This window comes from Leptodactylus fuscus, chromosome 4, assembly GCF_031893055.1.
Source record: "Leptodactylus fuscus isolate aLepFus1 chromosome 4, aLepFus1.hap2, whole genome shotgun sequence".
Taxonomy (NCBI): Eukaryota; Metazoa; Chordata; class Amphibia; order Anura; family Leptodactylidae; genus Leptodactylus; species Leptodactylus fuscus.
The window spans coordinates 24,132,156-24,151,962 of record NC_134268.1 but is presented as its reverse complement, the minus strand read 5'-3'; the positions used below and the strand labels follow the sequence as shown (position 1 = coordinate 24,151,962).

Below are 19,807 nucleotides of genomic sequence, written 5' to 3'. Positions count from 1 at the left end.
GTAAAATTTAATCGGCCCTAAAATTTCATATTGGAAATATTTTAGGATTTTAATAATGTAATGGAACTGTATTATAACAATTTATTTAAATATAATATTAATTGTTGCCTATCCTTACAAATGGTAAAAAAAAAAAAAACTAAAATTCACAGTCAAAATCCTACTTCTAAAAACAAGTTGCATCCATAAAAAAATCTAAAAAGTATATATTTTACATATCTCAAAAAAAATCATAAGAAATTACAGTACACTCAAATACATAAAAAATACAAATATATAGCGCTGAAAAATATTTTTTCTACACCGCAATAATCCATTGTAAAAAGTCATTTTCCGATTGAAAAAAATACACATCCTATACATGTACTGAAACCTACAACTTAGTAAAAAAATTTCATACTCAAAAACCTATCCATAAAAAAAGAAAAATAAAAAAAAATCTATAAAAAAGCACACCTTGGACAAAATTTCAATTCAATGTATCCTATCAAATGTTAAAAAAAAATCTGTATATTCAAAATATTCAGCCCTCAAAAATATCTATTCTTCTACATCACCCCCCTCCCCCCAAAAAATCTCAAAAATATAACATGAAAGGGAATAGTTCTGCCTGAAAAATATATATTCTGTATATTGTTATAGTGAATATCTGCCCAGTAGGATTGAGCCGATCTTAAGATTTCAGGATTGTTTTTAAAATCCGATTTCACTCATTTTTCCAGCCGATCCCGATCGTGAAATTTGCTCGATCACCGATCGGGATCTGATCTTTTCCGATCCCTATTGCTCAAACCCTACTGCCCAGTAAAAATAGAATAATAAAAGAAGATGGTCAAGCACACTTTCTAAAACAAGCGCCGTGCATTTTGGTCCTGATTGTGATACGAGAAGCCACATCAGAATTGGACCAAAATGCGTCTGCCACGATTGTCACGGCTTCTGACAGTCGCGGCTTCCCCTTCCGGAGTGGGGTCAAATGAATGGGCCTAGTCTGGAGGGTGCTGTCGTGAGGCGGACGCCGGGGCTGACTTCAGACTCTGCCTGAAGAAAGGGCAGCTCGTTTCTTTTTTCCGTGAGCTGGAACATACCGCTCATGGAGAAAAGGAATCTAGTGGTCTACATAGACCTCCATTGTGAGGGGGCAGATTCTGACGTGGATTCAGCACCAAAATCTGCCCCCTCATTCCCTATGTAAATGAGCCCTAACAAAAAAAACAAAACAAAAAACATCCACCTAAATTATATCCTTAACAAAGGATAGAATTCTCCCTGTACCTGAGCTGTGCATTTCTGCAGCTCCTCCAGAGTGACCATGGTCCTCTTGGCTGCTTCTCTGACCAGTGCTCTCCTTGCTCGATCTTTTAGTTTAGGTGGACGACCATGTCTTGGTAGGATTGCAGTTTTTGGATGATGGATTGCAGTACTCCTTGGGATGCTCAAAGCTTGAGATATGATTTTATAACCTACCCTGCTTTAAACCTCTCTACAACCTTATCTCTGACCTTTCCGGTGAGTTCCTTGGTCTTCATGATGCTGTTTGTTCACTAGTATTCTCCAACAAAATCACTGAGGCCTTCACAGAACAGGTAGATTTATACTGAGACTGAATTACACACAGCCGGGCTCTATTAACTCATTAAGTGACTTCTGAAGGCAATTGTGCACCCTGGATTTTATTTAGGGGTATCAGAGTACGGGGGGACACTGAATACTTTTGCACCTCACACTTTTCAGATTTTATTGGATTAAAATTTGGAAAACCAGGTATCATTTTTATTCCACAATAATCTGCTAATTTGTGTTGATCTATTAATTAAAATCTCAATAAAATACATTTACGTGTGTGGTAGTAAGGAGACAAGATGAATACTTTTGCACGCCACTGTACGTATAAACACAACGAAGCCTAGCACAGCACTTTATGAGACTGTAAATCCAATGTTATACTGTATTCTAGTGTATTTGCTTTGCTAGCGCCTAGAAAATCAGGCTTGTATATGAGTATCAGGCCATTTCTTTCCCTTTTAAAAAAATGCTTTGACAAGTTCCACGTCTCGTTGGCAACACTATTTTGGTGAGTTATCACTATGAAGAACACACACAATATAATGAAGCAAGGCCATTTTTCACCAAGGAAACCTCTTAATGTAAGAAAGAGAGCATTATCTATCAAAGACAAAGGCTGCAGCAAAACAGGCTGAAACACTCGGCAAATGGAGCATCGTATTCAGAGAAGTCTGTTAACTCCTAAACCTTCTCTAATTACGGATCAATCTGCGGATAACACTTGTACGTCTGTGCGGATTCCCGGGATCATTCTTATCCTAGCTTTATGAAGATTCATCCTATATTATATGGTATGCTTAGTGCTATTGCTTTATCATACATTTGTGTAGTATGACCAGTATACTATTTTTTGCCTATAACTTGGGCCCCTATGGATACCTATATGATAAGTATGTCCTATATTTTTCCCATTGGATATGTCATTGGTTAATGGATCATTGGTCTGTTGTCCCAGATCGCGGTTTTTTCGTTATGTGAGAAGTTAAAGGAACACTAAACATGAAACTTAACGCAAAAGAAACCCTTCTGCCTGTCATGGAAGCTCGGCCATGTCGCCAATCATCCTCTGTATGGTCACGTGTCAAGTTAGAGACTCCGCCACAGAAAATCAAATACAGAGAAAAGTTCTGCCTGGAGGATTTTTCTTTCCGTAGGTTTCAGTATAAAATTGTAAAAAAAACCTTGCGGACTCCATTATAGTCTATATAGGTGTCCATGGGTAACAACTGTTTTAGCAGTCCATCTCTCCGTTGTTTGGGTCCCCCAATGGACCCAAACGACGGAGAGGCCAATGCTAGCCTAAGACAACTGGCTACAACTGGCTATAGCAGGAACGTCCCCCATCTTCTTTGCCTACAATAGGACAAAATATTATTTAAGGGACTGTTCCATTAAATACACTTATCCCCTATCCACATACTCATCACTATGGATCTGACTGATGGGACTCCCACCAATCAGAGGATCGAGAGATTCAAGAGGGGTTTCTCAAGACTGCAGTCCCAAAAATCCAACAGAAGTGAATGGAACGCCACTACTGGCACTTCATTCCTAAGGAGCATGGCCTCCTTTTCCTGATTGGTGGAGGTCCCAGCTGTTGGATCTAAAGTAATATAACCCTCCTTCCTTATGTTATGGATAGGGAGTAATTTTATGTAACCCCTTTAAGCTCTGCCTTGTTTCCATGCCCCACCTCCTTCACCCAGCCACCAACCGAAGACAAAACAGATCAGTAAGAGATTAGATTAGATTTCTCATTCATTTCTAGGATTAGAGTTCTCATGAGACTCACCCAAACCCTTGGGGGAACCCAACAGACTTTGTGACATGATGCTAACAATTTTTAAAAAAAACATCAAATGTTAAAAGTTCTGGAGTTTTTGAAGTCAAACAGATTTTTTGTACTGCGTTTGCATTGATCAGTCATCCTCCGGTGACGAAAATTAAGTTTTATCAATACCAAATTACAGCTCCGAAATTCTAAATCCTTTTCTCTCTCCACCACATCAGGAGTCAATTTACTGACAAACTGTTTCATTATCTGTCAAATCATCAAAAACTCTGCCGACAGCTTTAGAGTAGGTGTCTGCATGACACGTAAATGGATCTGTAATCGCCAGGTATTTACCACTCCGTCACTCAAATATGTCTGAAGATCTTTTTATTCTCTACATCTGGACATGCTACCCACTAACACAGTGCCCGGCCCAACTCCAGTCACGTGAAGAAGCTTCTGTGTAGACTGAGTCATGGAAGTTTCCAAGTCAATGAGAGAACACTTTTGACTACTTTTGATTGCAATGTTTTTTGTGTCGTTCACGATATAGTTATACAGAAGGAAAAAACAGGGGAGTAATATCCACCTTGGTTGTTAGATTCGAGAAGAGAGTACCATCAAACCACTCTGCCGTGACTAGGACAACCTAAAGAATCCTTGCCCCAGGGAGAAGGAAAGTCAAACCAAGTCTCTTCTTCCATATACAGTACAGATGTGTCCAACCTTAACTTAGCTTGAATTTGGTTAAGAGCTTATATTTCTTATTAAACCAATTCAATATTATACTAAAATATTCTAACAATGTCTTAAAGGGGCTCTATCAGCAAAATTATGCCGTATGAGCCCCACATATTCCTGAATAGCCTTTTAAAAGCCCCCCTCCCTCCGTTTTAAACTAAGACCGTAAAAACATATATTCAAATTATGCGTACCGTGCATGGTGGGTGGTTCGTGCACTGGTGGACGTCATCTTCAGTCCCGCCTTCCTCTGGTGCCTTCTTCCAGTGATGTCCTCCTGGGCTTTTGCTTCCCCGCCTCCATCTTGGTTTCATCCAAATCACACATGTGCGCAGTAGCGCTCCCTCCGGAGCGCTACTGCGCACGCTCCGGCGCCATTTTTGGTAATGGAAGTTCGTGATCATACTGCGCATGCGCAGTACGCTTGAGTAGTTCTAAGGGGAACTAAGCATACTGAGCATGCTCATTATGCTCAGTTCCCCTTAGAACTACGACAAAAATGGCGCCAGAGCGTGCTCTGGAGGGAGCAATACTGCGCACGCTTGGGATTTAAACACGACCCGCCGGAAGAAAAGAAAAAAAAAAGGCGTGGAAGAGCGAGCCCAGGAGGACGTTGCTGGAAGAAGACACCAGAGGAAGGCGGGACTGAAGAGGACTACCCACCGTGCACAGTAAGTATAATTTGCATATTTGTTTTTACGGTCTTAGTCTAAAACGGGGTGGGGGTGGGGCTTTTAAAATACCATATGTGAGGCTCATACGGCATAATTTTGCTGATAGAGCCCCCTTAAAAAATCTGCAATTCGCAAAACAAACAATGGATAACCTCCCATAGACATATATAGAATACCACAAAACAGTATTGTCTTGAAAATCTAGTTTTCGTAACACAAATATCTGGAAATATTCATCCAAAAAAAATAAAGTACTGTATGGCCATGGAACATCGATATAGATCAACTCAGCTGGTCTTCCTAAAATCCAAAAACATTTTGTCGATCAACCAATTGCCATCTTATAAAAATGTTCCTTACTGAATGAGACATAGTAACAATTAGAATACGAGAAGCAGCAGACCCCTCCCACACACCAAATGTCTGTCTGGGGTCTTTGGGTTATCGTTGTACTTGTTGTCTAGCTTATTTAAACTTGTTAAGGGTAAGTCACAACTATATCCTGAAAATGTTATTACCAAGGATTATACCTCACCTTAAAAAAAGCAAAGACAATGGCTTACAGAGAGAAAACCCTTTTGTTTAATGTCTGTTATTCTTTTAATTGGCTGGGATCTACATGAAAGCTGATGGATATCCTAAGGCAAACAGATTAAAAATGAAGCAAAGACCAGTCGCGGCAAGTAGAAAGATGGTTCGTTGTAAAAAGAAAAGATTGTAATACTTGAGTGTTTAATTCAAAGTTTCCATAAAGCAATCAAATGAATTATTCAACGTTAAAATGTCTATATTTTTGTATCGCTGGAATGATGGACTGGTTTTTGTTTACCGCTCATTGTGACTGTAGAACAGCTCAATAATGCATCAGGCACGGACGCTCGGGTTGCACGGTTCCCGAATACAAGCATTCATGTTTTTTAAAAAATCATGGGTTATTGCAAAATTAAGGTCGATCTAAAATATAAGAAATTTTTTGTAAAGAAGCTGAACAGAATTAGAAAATAGGACCACAGTTTCTGGAAGAAAGTAGCCATGTTCTTTAATCCTATACTATATTTTAAAACATTCTGATATTTTTGATGGGTTTGTCCTGTGACGCTCCCCACCTCCTTCCTTTCCACTGCTTGGTAGATGCCCCAGCCACCTCCTACTGGCAATTGGAAGGATTCAAAGCCAGATGGCCAGTACTGTTGAGGGACACGAACCCCCGAAATAGGGTTTGGCTAAAATGACATAGCCTGGCTCCATAAGAATGAATGTTAAAGGGGCTCTCAAGAGAGGTTTTCAATAGTTACTTCCCTTGGGTTCTATTGTGGATTTCTGAGCTGGTTCCGACCACAGATTATGCGATAATCTTCATCCAGCCCCAAGTCGCTTTGCCTCCTCCGTCCTTTCTAGCGTTGACTACTAGTACCTGTACTATGGGGATGAATATATCACTATAGTAGTAAACCAAGCCCTATAGTACAGGTAAACTACCTGTGAACACGGGAAAGGAGGGATGTATGCTGGTTCCACGACCTGTGGTCAGAACCAGCCCAGACACCCATGGTTTGTCCACAGTAGAGCCAAGGGTGGGGTAGGAAAGAGTATTGAAACCCTTCCCTCTAATTTCCATACTTTTTCCACTGGGCAATGCTCCCTTTACAATCTCAATCTCTTCAATGATAGCCAGTACCACCTCCTCTCCTCTTCCCAAACCAATTCAAAGGCACCTAACCAACTGTTAACTTGCTTTGTACAACCAAGAACCTCAAAAACAGCCTTGTACAAGTGGGCATCTGGTTTCGTTAATATGACATTAGCTCCCCTCCAGAAGGAAGAAAACAATCTGCATACTATGTAAAGCTATAAAACCCTTTACAAGGTACAACGATACAATATTATTCTATATACTGTAATTACTGAAGTGGAAAAGATTCCTGGTCCACGAGAAGAGTAACATTACTGTTCCGATCTTTATTTACCTCTTGGCCCAACATACACAATATTTAACTACGAGCGTACTAGAAAAGACCCCGTCGTTGGACTCGAGCCGAGAGCAGACGGCACAGACACTAGACACTCCTCGCTGCCTTTCAAACTCATTTATGTAAGAACAGAAGTGAAGACGTCTTATGATTTTTGTGTATATTTAATATATTACTGGCAGACAAGGTCAAAAACTTTAACACGTTCTCAAATTCTGGCATTGCATTCGGCTTGACTTAAAAAACAACATATGGGATTGGTTAGGTCATTTATATTCAGAATAAAGTAGTAGCCTGCCTAGGACTTACTAAAGTGTACTCTGCTGCAAAACACAGGGTATCCATGGCTATATTTAGGTGGAGATTCTATTTTGGGGGGGAAAATGTATTTCAAGTTGCTTTTTAAATTAAACGTCTTAACGGGTCTTAGAATAGATCGGAGACACAAACAGAAAGAATTTACCATAAAGTTGGCAAAACTCAGATTTTCCCTCTCATGTCCTTCTTAAAAAGTTTGATGGCTGGGGCGGCATAGTGAGAAAACAAAAAAATGTAGACATGGCTTAAAGGCAAACGTAAAGTATAAAAGGTCATGAATTATTGTAGTTGGTGGGTCAAGTAGATGGTGACTGGGCCAAGAAGCGGTCAAAGGGGAAGGTTGGCCGAGTTCTCATGGAGAATGTCTGCTCCATGGTACAGTCCAAGGAGGGAATTTTCATTAATAAAAATTAAGTGAGGAAAATGGGGCCAACATTTTGGTTTTCATACAGATTATAAAACCATTGTATGAAGGGCAAAGAGAGTCCAATGATTCTTTTTCCCTTCCTGACTAAGGCTGGGTTCACATCAGCAATCGATTTCGGTTCGGGGATACTGTCCCCCTGTCCACTTGAAAAATGTGTAGAGATAAGGTCTGGTTCACATCTGCGTAAGGGTTTCCATTCAGGGAGTCCGCTTAGGGACCCATGAAAGGAAAGCTATACGCATTAAAAACGGTTACCTAAAGGTAACCTGCGGACCCTATAGACTATAATGGGGTCCATGTGATTTTCACATGAAACGCAAAGAGAATAGTCCTGGAAGCGGAATTTTTTTCTCGTGCGGAAACCATACGGATCCCATTATAGTCTATGGGGTCCATGGGTTTCCATAGGTAACCACTTTTTTATGCGTATAGGTTTCCATTCGGGGGGTCCCCAAGCGGACTCCCTGATGAAGATATGAACCGGGCCTAAGTCCTGCAAGAAGGACCTTTCTCACCCCATATTTCAGCCGGACCCTTTTTAAAATGGATCGGTCTCAAAAAAACATAGCCATGTTGCCTAATCATAGTCCAACCCTTTCAAGTAACAATGGTAAATGGACAGGCTACATGGAAGTCCCATAGAAAGCCTCTACCTCGAAATATCAAAATCTTTCAGACAAATATGCAGTCTTAGAAGTTTCTCTTTATGAAGATTCAGGCAATTGCTTTTGCACAAATTTTTTTCGAGGTTAAAGAGACAAATTTTTTTCGAGGTTAAAGAGACAAGTTTTTGTGTTTTTTTTTTTCAAAATGGAATTGTGAAATTTTTGAAAAGTATTAAAAAAAAATAAATTTGTGAATGGCAATACCTAAGTAGCCCGCCACGCCTAATAAAGTAGCTTTAAGTCGCTAATGTGGATAATTGTTTTCTTAAGGATGGGTGAAAACTCTTCAATGTTGATGGTCCATCTCAAGTAAAAGGGCTTCAAAGCCGGCAGCTTACACATAAAAGGCAAAGGAAGAAGCCACTCATCACACCTAACCTATAAACGTCGCCTTACTTTCTAACGTCAAAATAAATTGGTGAAAAATCAAAAGACCGCAGCTACGTAAAACGGTTATATGGAGTTATTAGTGTATCAAAGATATTTCTGTAATAAGCCAAAGAGACTTGTAAAGCTTTCCATTGAACTATCACATAGTCACCCTCATAAAACGTAGGGAAATTATTGGATATACATGTCTGGTGCTCACCAAGACAAGATATCATCGTTGGGGTTGACTGCTCTTGGGTCTCACGTAGCTTAAGGTTCTCTGGCCATCTGATGAAGCTACTGGGGTAAACCAGGTAGTATACAGTAGGGGGTAGACCGTGAAACTGAAGACCATTGTGACATTTCGTCAAACATATTCTAACCTGGATAGATGTTACCATGTTGCGATTTTCATTTGGCAGTGACCTTTTTTACTTTTTGGGTTTTTTTTTTTTAAGTTGGTCATTCTTTTGCCACTTATCTTGGAATATTAAGGAAGGACAAATTTGTATATGTCAGGTCTTAAAGTTTTCCCCATTCCACTCAAAAATGTAAGGATCAATGCAATTGATCTCAATATGCAACACTTCCTATGTCCTATTTGAGTGCAGCAAACCTCTATATGGGGAGAACTATCGACTCTCAACAGAAAACTATTAGCTAGTAGAGATAAGCGAACACTGTTCGGAACAGCCGTTCCGAACAGCACGCTCCCATAGAAATGAATGGAAGCGGCCGGCACGCGGGGGGGGGGGTTAAGCGGCCGGCTGCCGGCAAAGTCTGCGTGCCAGGTGCTTCCATTCATTTCTATGGGAGCGTGCTGTTCGGAGCGGCTGATCCGAACAGTGTTCGCTCATGTCTATTAGCTAGTATACGGGTGTGCACAGATAAAACATTTCCACAAAACGCTCATTGGATCTCCGGTTTTGGACACTTTGAGTTTGTAACATACAGGATGTTAAAGGGTCAGTAAACTTTCAACAAATTCTAGGTAAATAGTACAGTTGAGTGCAAAAAAAACCTTTGTGATACATCTTATCAGAGAAAAATGCCTCTTTCTCCACTTATCAGGATCCTATCCTCCCTCTATGAGCTGCTTAATACTAACATCCTCTTTGTATTTCCTCATGTGCTACTTGGTTGTATTTTTTCTTTGTTTTTATAAAAAAAAATTCTATAAAAATCAAATTTAAAATAATACAAAATAACCAACTTAGTGGCTCTACACTGGGCAGTACTGACAGTGACCGACTGCTTCAACCTGAGGGCCCCTTCACACGGCGTAAGCGCTCGCCTCACTCCGAGCCGTACACGCGAGCGCTTCTAAACACTTCCCATTCACTTCAATGGGAGCGCTCGTAAAGCCGGCTTTACGCGCGCTCCCATTGAAGTGAATGGGAAGTGTTTAGAAGAGCTCGCGTGTACGGCTCGGAATGAGCCGAGCGCTTACCCCGTGTGAAGGGGCCCTAAGTGAGAGAAGGAGCGCTATCGGAGGTCTTTCCTCCCCGTTGCGGTTAGGCTGTACAACCAACACCAGGCTAAGCGAAGATCACTCAGCACAGAGAACTAAATGATCCTGAAGTTGTGATACTCCTCCTACCATCTTGTTTCCTTTGTGAGCTTTTTGTATGTTGTATTCTTATATTATTATTGTATTGAGGCCAATGGGAGAGTTTTCTAGACATGGTCTGTACAGGGAGGGTTAGTAGATAATCTATGACATCATCTATGGTCAGTAATGGATACAATGATGGGTGAGTGGTGTTAGATGTATTATCTTCTAGTGTAATCCTGTCTGTGATGTAGATGGGGTGATAGGAGTCATGCTATATATGAAAAAAGAAGACCTTTTTTCTAATCTCATACAAAGAAGAAATATAAGGAGGAAAGAAATCTTTTCATGCAGAGAATATCAGATAATCCTGCGTACATTTTTACAGTGTGAATCGAGTTCTTCTCGAAGTACGTCAATGTATTAAATGACACATCCTATCTCTACATTAGCATATTATCTATCACTCCAAGCCAAGGAAAACCTAGCAACCGCTATATTACTAAATGTTTACTGAAAAGCCTCAGGGTTTCAAGGGTTGCCTCGGTAGTCCCTTTGTTCGCAGTGAATCACTCTTTTCCTCAAGGTTTTTCTGTAATTTTGACCCACTTGATCTGTCTGTTGTCACACACCCAAATAATGGTTTTAGCTGCCAATGCCTCCTACACCCATATTAATATAAATACGCATATATTTTTTTTAAAGAGATGAACGCAATTAGAGATTAGAGAATTCCTTCGGGCGGGGATGTCCTAGAGATGATTATTTTATTTCTATAGCACCGGCAAAGATTTACGTAAATTCCTAAATAAGTATGAATATCAATGAATCTTACCAACCAAATGAATTCAATAGTTATATATTCATTCTAGTTTCTAGGATACGGGTGAGGTTTAGATTTTGCTGCTTCGAAAAAACAGGGAAAAGGTGGAAATGACCATACAGGGATAATAAGGGTACAGATCGACGACTGTACAGGGATCACTATTGACCATACAGGGAAACTTAGGGTGCAGATAGCAGAGGTAATAACAGAACCCCTTGCTATAATCTTCGGTAAGTCATGGGAAACAGGAGTGGTCCCTTTAGATTGGAAAAGGGCAAATGTTGTCCCCATCTACAAAAAGGGGAAAAGGGACGATTCAGGAAATTACAGGCCGGTAAGTCTGACCTCGATAGCAGGAAAAATCTTTGAGCAAATTGTCAAGGAACATTTACTTCGGTACCTGGATGGGAAGGCATTAATTAACCAGAGCCAGCACGGCTTTATGACCAATAAATCTTGTCAGACTAACCTGATTTCCTTCTACAACAAAATCACTGAATGGTTGGACCAAGGGAATGCCGTGGACATAGTATATCTTGACTTCAGTAAGGCATTTGATAAAGTATCACATAACCTTCTTATTGAAAAAATGATTAAGTATGGCTTTGACAAAAAATCAGTTAGGGTGCATTCACACTGAGTAAACGCTAGCTTATTCTGTAGAGTAAAATTCCACTTGTAAATTTTGCTATCCCATTGACTTCAATGACATTTTACAGGCGTATTTTTACAGGCGTATTTTTTACAGGCGTATTTTTTACAGGCGTATTTTTACACTTGTAAAAAAATATCATTGAAGTCAATGGGATAGCAAAATTTACAAGTGTAATTTTACTCTACAAAATAAGCTAGCGTTTACTCAGTGTGAATGCACCCTTAGGTGGATTCACAACTGGCTTAATGATCGGGCACAACGAGTAATACTAAATGGCTACACATCGAACTGGAAGAAAGTCAAAAGCGGGATGCCGCAGGGCTCTGTTCTGGGCCCAGTACTTTTTAATATGTTTATAAATGATCTGGACGATGGAATTATTGGGGAACTCATAAAATTTGCAGATGATACGAAGATAGGAGGAATAGCCAACACTAGAGAGGAGAGAGAGTGTATTCAAAAGGACTTAGACACACTGGAACAATGGGCGGAGGCGAACAAAATGGTATTTAACAAGGACAAATGCAAAGTTCTACATCTGGGTAACAGAAATGTAAAAAACATATATAGTATGGGAGGAATAGAACTAAGTGATAGCATAGGGGAAAAGGACTTGGGCATAATAGTAGATCACAAATTCAACATGAGCCAACAGTGCGGTGCTGCTGCAAAAAAGGCGAATAAAATTCTGGGATGTATTAAGACAAGCATTGAATCTAGATCAAGAGAGGTCATTATTCCGCTGTCCTCTTCCCTGGTCAGACCACACCTGGAATACTGTGTACAGTTCTGGGCGCCTCAATTCAAGAAAGACATCGATATATTGGAGCAAGTCCAGAGAAGAGCAACCAAAATGGTGGAAGGTCTGCAAACCATGTCCTATGAGGAGCGGCTAAAAGAATTGGGATTGTTTAGTTTGCAGAAGAGAAAGCTGAGGGGAGATTTAATAGCAGTCTACAAATATCTGAAAGGTAGTCACAGTGCAGAGGGATCTACCCTATTCTCATTAGCACAAGGAAGTACAAGAAGCAATGGGATGAAACTAAAGGGAAAGAGATACAGATTAGACATTAGGAAAAACTTTCTGACAGTGAGGGTAGTGAGAGAGTGGAATAGGCTGCCACGGGAGGTGGTGGGCGCTCCATCAATGGAAATCTTCAAGCGGAATCTGGATAAACATATAGCTGGGATGATTTAGGAAGACCTGCACTCGCAGGGGGTTGGACCCGATGGCCCTTGAGGTCCCTTCCAACTCTACCAAAAGTAAAAGTAAAAGATCGACGACCATACAGGGATAATTAGGGTACAGATCGACGACAATACAGGTATAATTAGGGTAAGGATAGACAACCATACAGGAATAATTAGGGTGCAGATCGACGACCATACAGGGATAACTATTGACCATACAGGGAAAATTAGGGTAAAGATAGACGACCATACAGGGATAATTAGGGTACAGATTGACGACCATACAGGGATAACTATTGACCATACAGGGATAATTAGTAGATATGAGCCGATCCGAACAGCACGCTCCATAGAAGTGAATGGATGCACCTGGTACTTCCGCTTTGACGTCGGCCGGCCGCTTAACCCACCTCGTGCCGGCTATGTCCATTCATTTCTATGCGAGCGTGCTGTTCGGATCGGCTGATCCGAACAGTACTCGCTCATCTCTAATAATTAGGGTACATATGAACAATCATACAGGGATAATTAGGGTACAGATCGACGACCATACAGGGATAACTACTAACCATATAGGGATAATTAGGGTACATATGAACAATCATATAGGGATAATTATTGACCATAAAGGGATAATTAGGGTAAAGATAGACGACCATACAGGGATAATTAGGGTACAGATAGACGACCATACAGGGATAATTAGGGTACAGATTGACGACCATACAGGGATAATTAGGGTACATATGAACAATCATACAGGGATAATTATTGACCATAAAGGGATAATTAGGGTACAGATAGACAACCATGCAGGTATGATTGGGATACAGATAGATAACCATGCAGGAATAATTAGGGTACATACAGACGACCATGCAAAAATAATTAGGGTGCAGATAGACAACATACAGGGATAATTACTGACCATGCAGGGATAATTAGGGTACAGACAGAGATCGAGTGCCAAATATGTGTCAGGGAAATCAGTCTATGTATCAGCCAAACTCCATAAATCAAATTCAGTCAAGATGCATTTATGATGGTAAATTTGGCCAATACCTAGAATGAGTTTTCCAGCCTCAACTCAGCAGTATCATACAGTCCTAAATCTATTAAGATGTTGAGGTTAGTAAGACTTGGGCTGTATTCACATGGCCGTAGCTGTTTAGCAGCTGTCCTACGCTGATGTATCAGTCCATTTTTGACAGTCATTTGGCATCCACGTGGAATCCGTTTTATCTGGCCCCTGATCCATAGAAATGGCCAAAAATAGAACAGGTCATATTTTTTGATGGACCTTTCACACAGCCCATGTGAACAGTCCTATAGGTTAGTATTGCTTTTTCTGCATTCATATAGCAAAAAAAAAAAAAACATGGCTGTTTTTCAAGTTTGTGTGAATATAGCCTTATCAGTGTTGGTCAGGATGTTTTTTATGGCATAACCTTAGGATAGGTTACAAATATCTGATCAATGGAGAGGCTTAGAGCCAAACCCTGTATGGTTCAGCTTTTAGGCTATAGTATAGTGTACCCGCATAGTGGCTGGGTGGTAGTAGGGCAGAATCAGAACAGAACTGCAGTAACACAACCCCACCACTACACAGGGTATGGCGCCATCTGCTTCTGGCTCAGTGCACTGTATACAGATAGATAGATAGATAGATAGATAGATAGATAGATAGATAGATAGTAAGACATATCTGCCAAAAACATCTCTAAATAAAGGTAGTGCCCGAGGTTCCAATTTAATTAATTATAAGCTACAATATCATAAATAAGGGTTAAGTCCACAAGCGGACGGTCATTACCGTGCAAACCTTACAAGAGTAGTTAATACTGTAAATGATCAGTGAGAAAAAACCAGGCAGATAAACAGATTCAATACCAAAAAGATATTGTCAAAAAGTAAAAGCTGAATAGAAACAGACACACTATTACATCAGGGTACACTTCAGATTGGAACCCCAATTTTTTTTTTTTTTTTTAACACTGATTATTAGGGGGCACCTTCATCACGGGAAACTGAGCCTCAGCACACCGGCACTGTGAGATCCTATGTATTAATGTGGCAACTTTCTAGATCCCCCAGTGTTCGCGTACTTCTTGTGTCTGGGCCTGAAAAATTCCAGTCTGTCCTGGAAAGTTATGATAGGTCAAGTAAGGTCACAAGTGAAACAAACTTCTGCACTAACAGCCAGGATATAAGAGCTCTCCAATCACATCCAAAGGGATTTCCAGGACTTCTATACAGATGACCCATCCTTAGGACACCTGGGACGATCACTGATCAGCTGACCGATGAGTGAATACCAAGCACAGCGCCGTACATTGCATAGAGGTTGTGCTTGGTATTGCATCTCAGCTCTACTCAATTGAATGGGATTGCGCTGCTTCTCTACCATGTGACCAATGAAAATGATGTAATTGGAGCAAGGAGCAGTTCCCCTTTGTTGTACCCCACTGATTACATATTGATTATCTACCTTAAGGATAAGTAATCAATGTAGAAGTCTCCAAAAACTCCTTTAAACCCTGTAGCCCTGCAATGGGGGCTGATCATAGTTCAAAGAGGAGGGCGCCTACTTTTGTACCGTCAGCTCTATGAAAGTGATCTCTAGAGACGACCACAAAATCTTGACAGTCCTGGGCCTAATAGAGAGAGGACACTAGAGAGAAGACAGAGAACTAAATTATCCTGAAGTCTTTCTTTTTCTATTAGTTGGTATGACTCCTAGTATCCTTTCTATCTGCTATGAGCTTCTATGTGTTCTTTTCTTGTAATATTACTGTATTATCCATACTGCTTTAAAAAACTTCCCCATGGTGGGACTATCAATGGATTATCTTATCTTATTCTATCTTATCTTATCTTAATAAAGCCCCAGGGATTGTCCAATGGGGAAAATATTGATACTAATGGGTGAAAAAAAAAATTAAATAAATCAATACTCACCTCACTGATACTCTTCTTGATCCCTTTTGACAGAAAATGACTGCTCAACCAAATATTGGCCATAGTGGTGACCGCCCCAACCAGGGATTTTTTGAGCAGAATTTCCTGTGCATAAAGATAGTCCAAAAAGCAGAGAAGGGTGGGGGATGGCTGAGATTTTTTTAACCAATTATGAACCAATGTAAGTAACCACTTGTAAGTACTGTAAATACTATTAAGACACAACAGAAATGGCCACAACAGGAAGACGTTCAAAACAATTCTTAAGAACATGTCTAAGGATTGAGATCTATATTCAAAGACAGAATTCTGAGCCAGACTCAACCTACCTTTGCATGTGGATCAAGTTAAACAACAAATATATGCCGTCACCTCCACCCACCAGACCTTAGTATGGGACTAGTCTAATACGCTGTGACACTAATACATGCATAGGCCATCACAAGACGAATTACTCAATCTAATGTTACTTGCCCCTACAATCTCTAAACATTCATGAGATGGCCTATTTTCCTCGGCATTAGCAGGAAACGCAGAGACGTACAAAAATAATTATTTCCATATGTCAGTGCTGAAAGCAGATCTAGCCCAATCCCGCACCATCACAGGGAAAGATACAGCCATATGCTCCTTTTGTTCATTTGATCACTTTGAAAACGTTTGCCACATCATTTTAGCATTAAAATGTTCTTTGCTATAAACTTTTTGAGTAATGTATGTTTTAAAGAAAAATAATGCTACTGCTACATTGATAGACCCTGGGAAATATAAAACAGACCCCAAATAATCTCTTCTCTAAGGCGAAGCCACATAAAAATATACATGGTAAAGTCAATTTTAGACTTTTGGTCGGATTCTTCTCGGAAAACATAATAGGTGAAATTAAACCGATAAACCGTTTTTTCAGGTCTATTTGGGACACCAAACCACCTCAAGTCCTTATAGATCGTTTGTTTAGGGTATTAAATATCCGAAACCTGGTCATCATCTGCGCAGTTGTTCTTGGAAGCCAAAGAAGTAACCTTCAGCTTTTGGGAGATTCCTTGGCTTCAGTGAACAAATACACAGGTACCAAGAACACCAGAAATTAGACCGATGAGACTCATCTCTAAATATATACAAAGGATTTTTTTTTGTTAAATTTTTGATAGAAGCTACTGTGTTAGGAGTAGACTATTTGGGGCACTAAACCACTGGTCAACCTCAACAACCTGTGGGTAGCTTCATGTCCCAACAGGTTCCCTTTAAGCGATTCTTGGGGCCAAGATTACAAAAACATGGTTGCTTTCTAACACAGTGCCACATCTGTCCATGGGTGGTGTATGGTATTGCAGTTTGGCGCGTTTCACCTTAATGGCGTCAAGCAGCAATACTAGAGATAACCTAAGGGCTGATACAACAGGAAAAACGCAACCCCCTTTGGAAAGTCCATAAATGTTTCATTGTTGGGAGACCAAACTTTGAGACCATAGCCAATTGGAACAATTTTTTCAAAGACAACTATTATTTTACTAATACATATAGAAGAAATCATTGGTGAGGGACAAAGTGCCGAGACCCCCAAATGATCAATAGGATGAAGGGACTTGGAGAAGAGAATAGGAGTTAGGAGATAGGAGTTCTTATACAACCTACAGCCCAACATGGCCACAGGAGCCTGAAAAGGCAATGAGTCAGAGAAGACCAACATTTCTATTAGGGTCTTCTTCCTCCTCAATTCATTGATCATCACAGGTCTCAGCACCCAGACCTCCAGCCATCCCCCTTCATGAGATCTCTGAAATTCTTGGAACAATAGTTGCCCTTCGATATTTCCGGCATGTTGTGCTGATCTAGTTACAGGCCAAACACATAAAACAAAAGAACCAGATGACATTCTTGCCAAAACATCATCGCGACAGAAGGAAGATAATCAAAAAGTTCTAAACTCCAGATATCAGAACAGATCCTTCAGATAACGAAGGACAACACTTTTTTCCCCCAAGGTAGTCCTTCAGAATTGATGCTACTTCCCACCCAGACTTTCAAGGTCTAGATGGTGGAACCTTCTTTAGTAGTTACTGTGGCACCAATTGTTGAAAAACTACAACTCCCATAGCATACAAGGAGCTCTGAAATAGCTCTAGAGCCAATGGTTGGACGCAACAGATGTAGAAGATGCCATCTGGTCCATTAGGGAAAAAAATGCTGTATAACTCCTATAATAAACACAAACATCTATAAATTTTCTACTGAATAGGTATATGCCTATAATTGTATGTTCCATTGAGTAATGCATTAAAATTCTGTCCAGGGGTGGAAGGTCCACTCAATGAAAAGAAAGGACCAATAAGTTTGTGAATTCGCATCATTATCTCAACTTTTCTACATAACCTTCAGAACTTCTGGAAAGAGAATATCTAATTCTAAGAGAAATAATAATTATAAAGCAGCGGCACCTCATAGCGAGGTAAATGATTTCTCAGGAAGACGTATTTCCATATAATAAAGAAGTGTTGATCTCCAATCCTTCCACCACATATAACAAACTGATTAACGTCACATCGCTAACAGCAGGCTTGCGTTGCCTGTTGACTTAAAAAGTATTTTTGAACTGATTTTACCTCCTTAAACATATAATTACATTACTTTAGGAACAAAGGTATTACAGAACGAAACTTCCACATCTGAATCGAGAGAGATGGAGTCAAAAGTGGAAAAAACACAAGTTACCATTCGGAGCTGAGGACTCACCGTTATCAACACGCCTCAAAAATAAAGCCTAAAAAACCAATTGTATAAATCAAAAATATTCAATCTTGTAGACTAATTCTCCTCTATAGCATAAGAGATTAAAAAAATATATCAACACAACGCCCCAAAACAGCCAAAAAGATGAACTGTAGACAATGAAAGATATTCTATACATGTAGACTTACCCGTAGGAGTGACTGAGATTCATCCTTGGACTTGCTGTCTCCTGTAGAAGAGTACTGCGGTGTATGCGGCCCCGATTTTTCTCCACTGGCTCCAGCAGTCACTCCTGGAAATCCTTTAGCATCTACAGACAAGCCATAAAGAGGTCTTGCTAGATGTGCTGCTTCAACATTTGGACTATCTCTTGAAGATTTCTGCTGTTCTTGGTTGACAGACACTGTGGTCAAAAGGCCCAAACCCATTTGCGTATAGGATGGACTTGTTCTCAAAATCTCCGATCCTCTCCAGGCAATGCTACGGAGGTCATCTACCGAACCATCAGACCAAGATTTCTCCCTGAGTACATCCTTGTCGTCAGGCTTCTCCCTCTTCACAGTGCTGTCATATATGGCTTCTCCCATTTTGGATTCAGGGGTGACAAGGTTGTACACCTTCATCTCAGTTTTAGGCTCTTCCTTGATGGAAGGAATTCCATGGACTTCTCCGCCATTTGCTGTAGTGATTTCAGACTCCTGACAGTGTGCAGAGTTGAAGTGATCCAGAAGGGACTGAGTTTCAGTTGCCGTAAAACTGCATTGCCGGCATTTGTAGCAGTTATGTACTCTCCTAAAAAAGACAACAACGTATTAGATATTTTGATTTGGATAGATTTATTTTAATAAAAGTTGTGTCCACTAAAGTCACATTGAAATAACATTTTTGGTGGCAAAAATATTTTTTGACATGCATAATATTGAAAACGGAAATCAAAAAACATTGGATCATACCATCAATAGGTGATGAGGATAGTACAGCTCCTCACCATCACTGGATTGTGACCTCTGCACAGGTCAAAGAGCATGCCCAAATCATATTGACTTTCACAAAAAAGTTTGCTGTTCCCTGACTTGGTCTTCTTAGTTAAATGGTGAAATGTACCTCAATAAAGGAGTTGTACTAGAAAAATATCAGGGGAAAGAAAAGTGCAAATCACCTACTCTTGGTCCTCCATTTGGTTAACTCAACCACCATTCTTTCTACTGCCAGGATTGGCAGAACCAGAAGTGAGAGGCTTTGGTGGCTGCTCCAGCCAATCACTGGTCCCAAGTTTGTTGGGTACTGGTGACCTCATTACCATCAGTGGTACCCAACATGTGACTGTTGAGGCCAGTGATTGACTAGAACAGCCACCTATGTCCCTCCAATCTCCAACCTGGTCATCCCAG

At 40.3% G+C, this 19,807-nt stretch overlaps 1 protein-coding gene across 5 annotated transcripts in view; it reads right to left on the bottom strand.

The window, feature by feature from the left end:
• TRPS1 (transcriptional repressor GATA binding 1) overlaps positions 1 to 19,807 on the bottom strand; it is a 237,932-nt gene that overhangs the window by 112,857 nt on the left and 105,268 nt on the right. For all 5 annotated transcript variants that reach the window (XM_075270221.1, XM_075270223.1, XM_075270222.1 and 2 more), the window contains one exon: positions 18,605 to 19,208. In XM_075270221.1, coding sequence (XP_075126322.1) covers positions 18,605 to 19,208 — 604 coding nt within the window. The remainder of the gene's footprint in view (positions 1 to 18,604; positions 19,209 to 19,807) is intronic.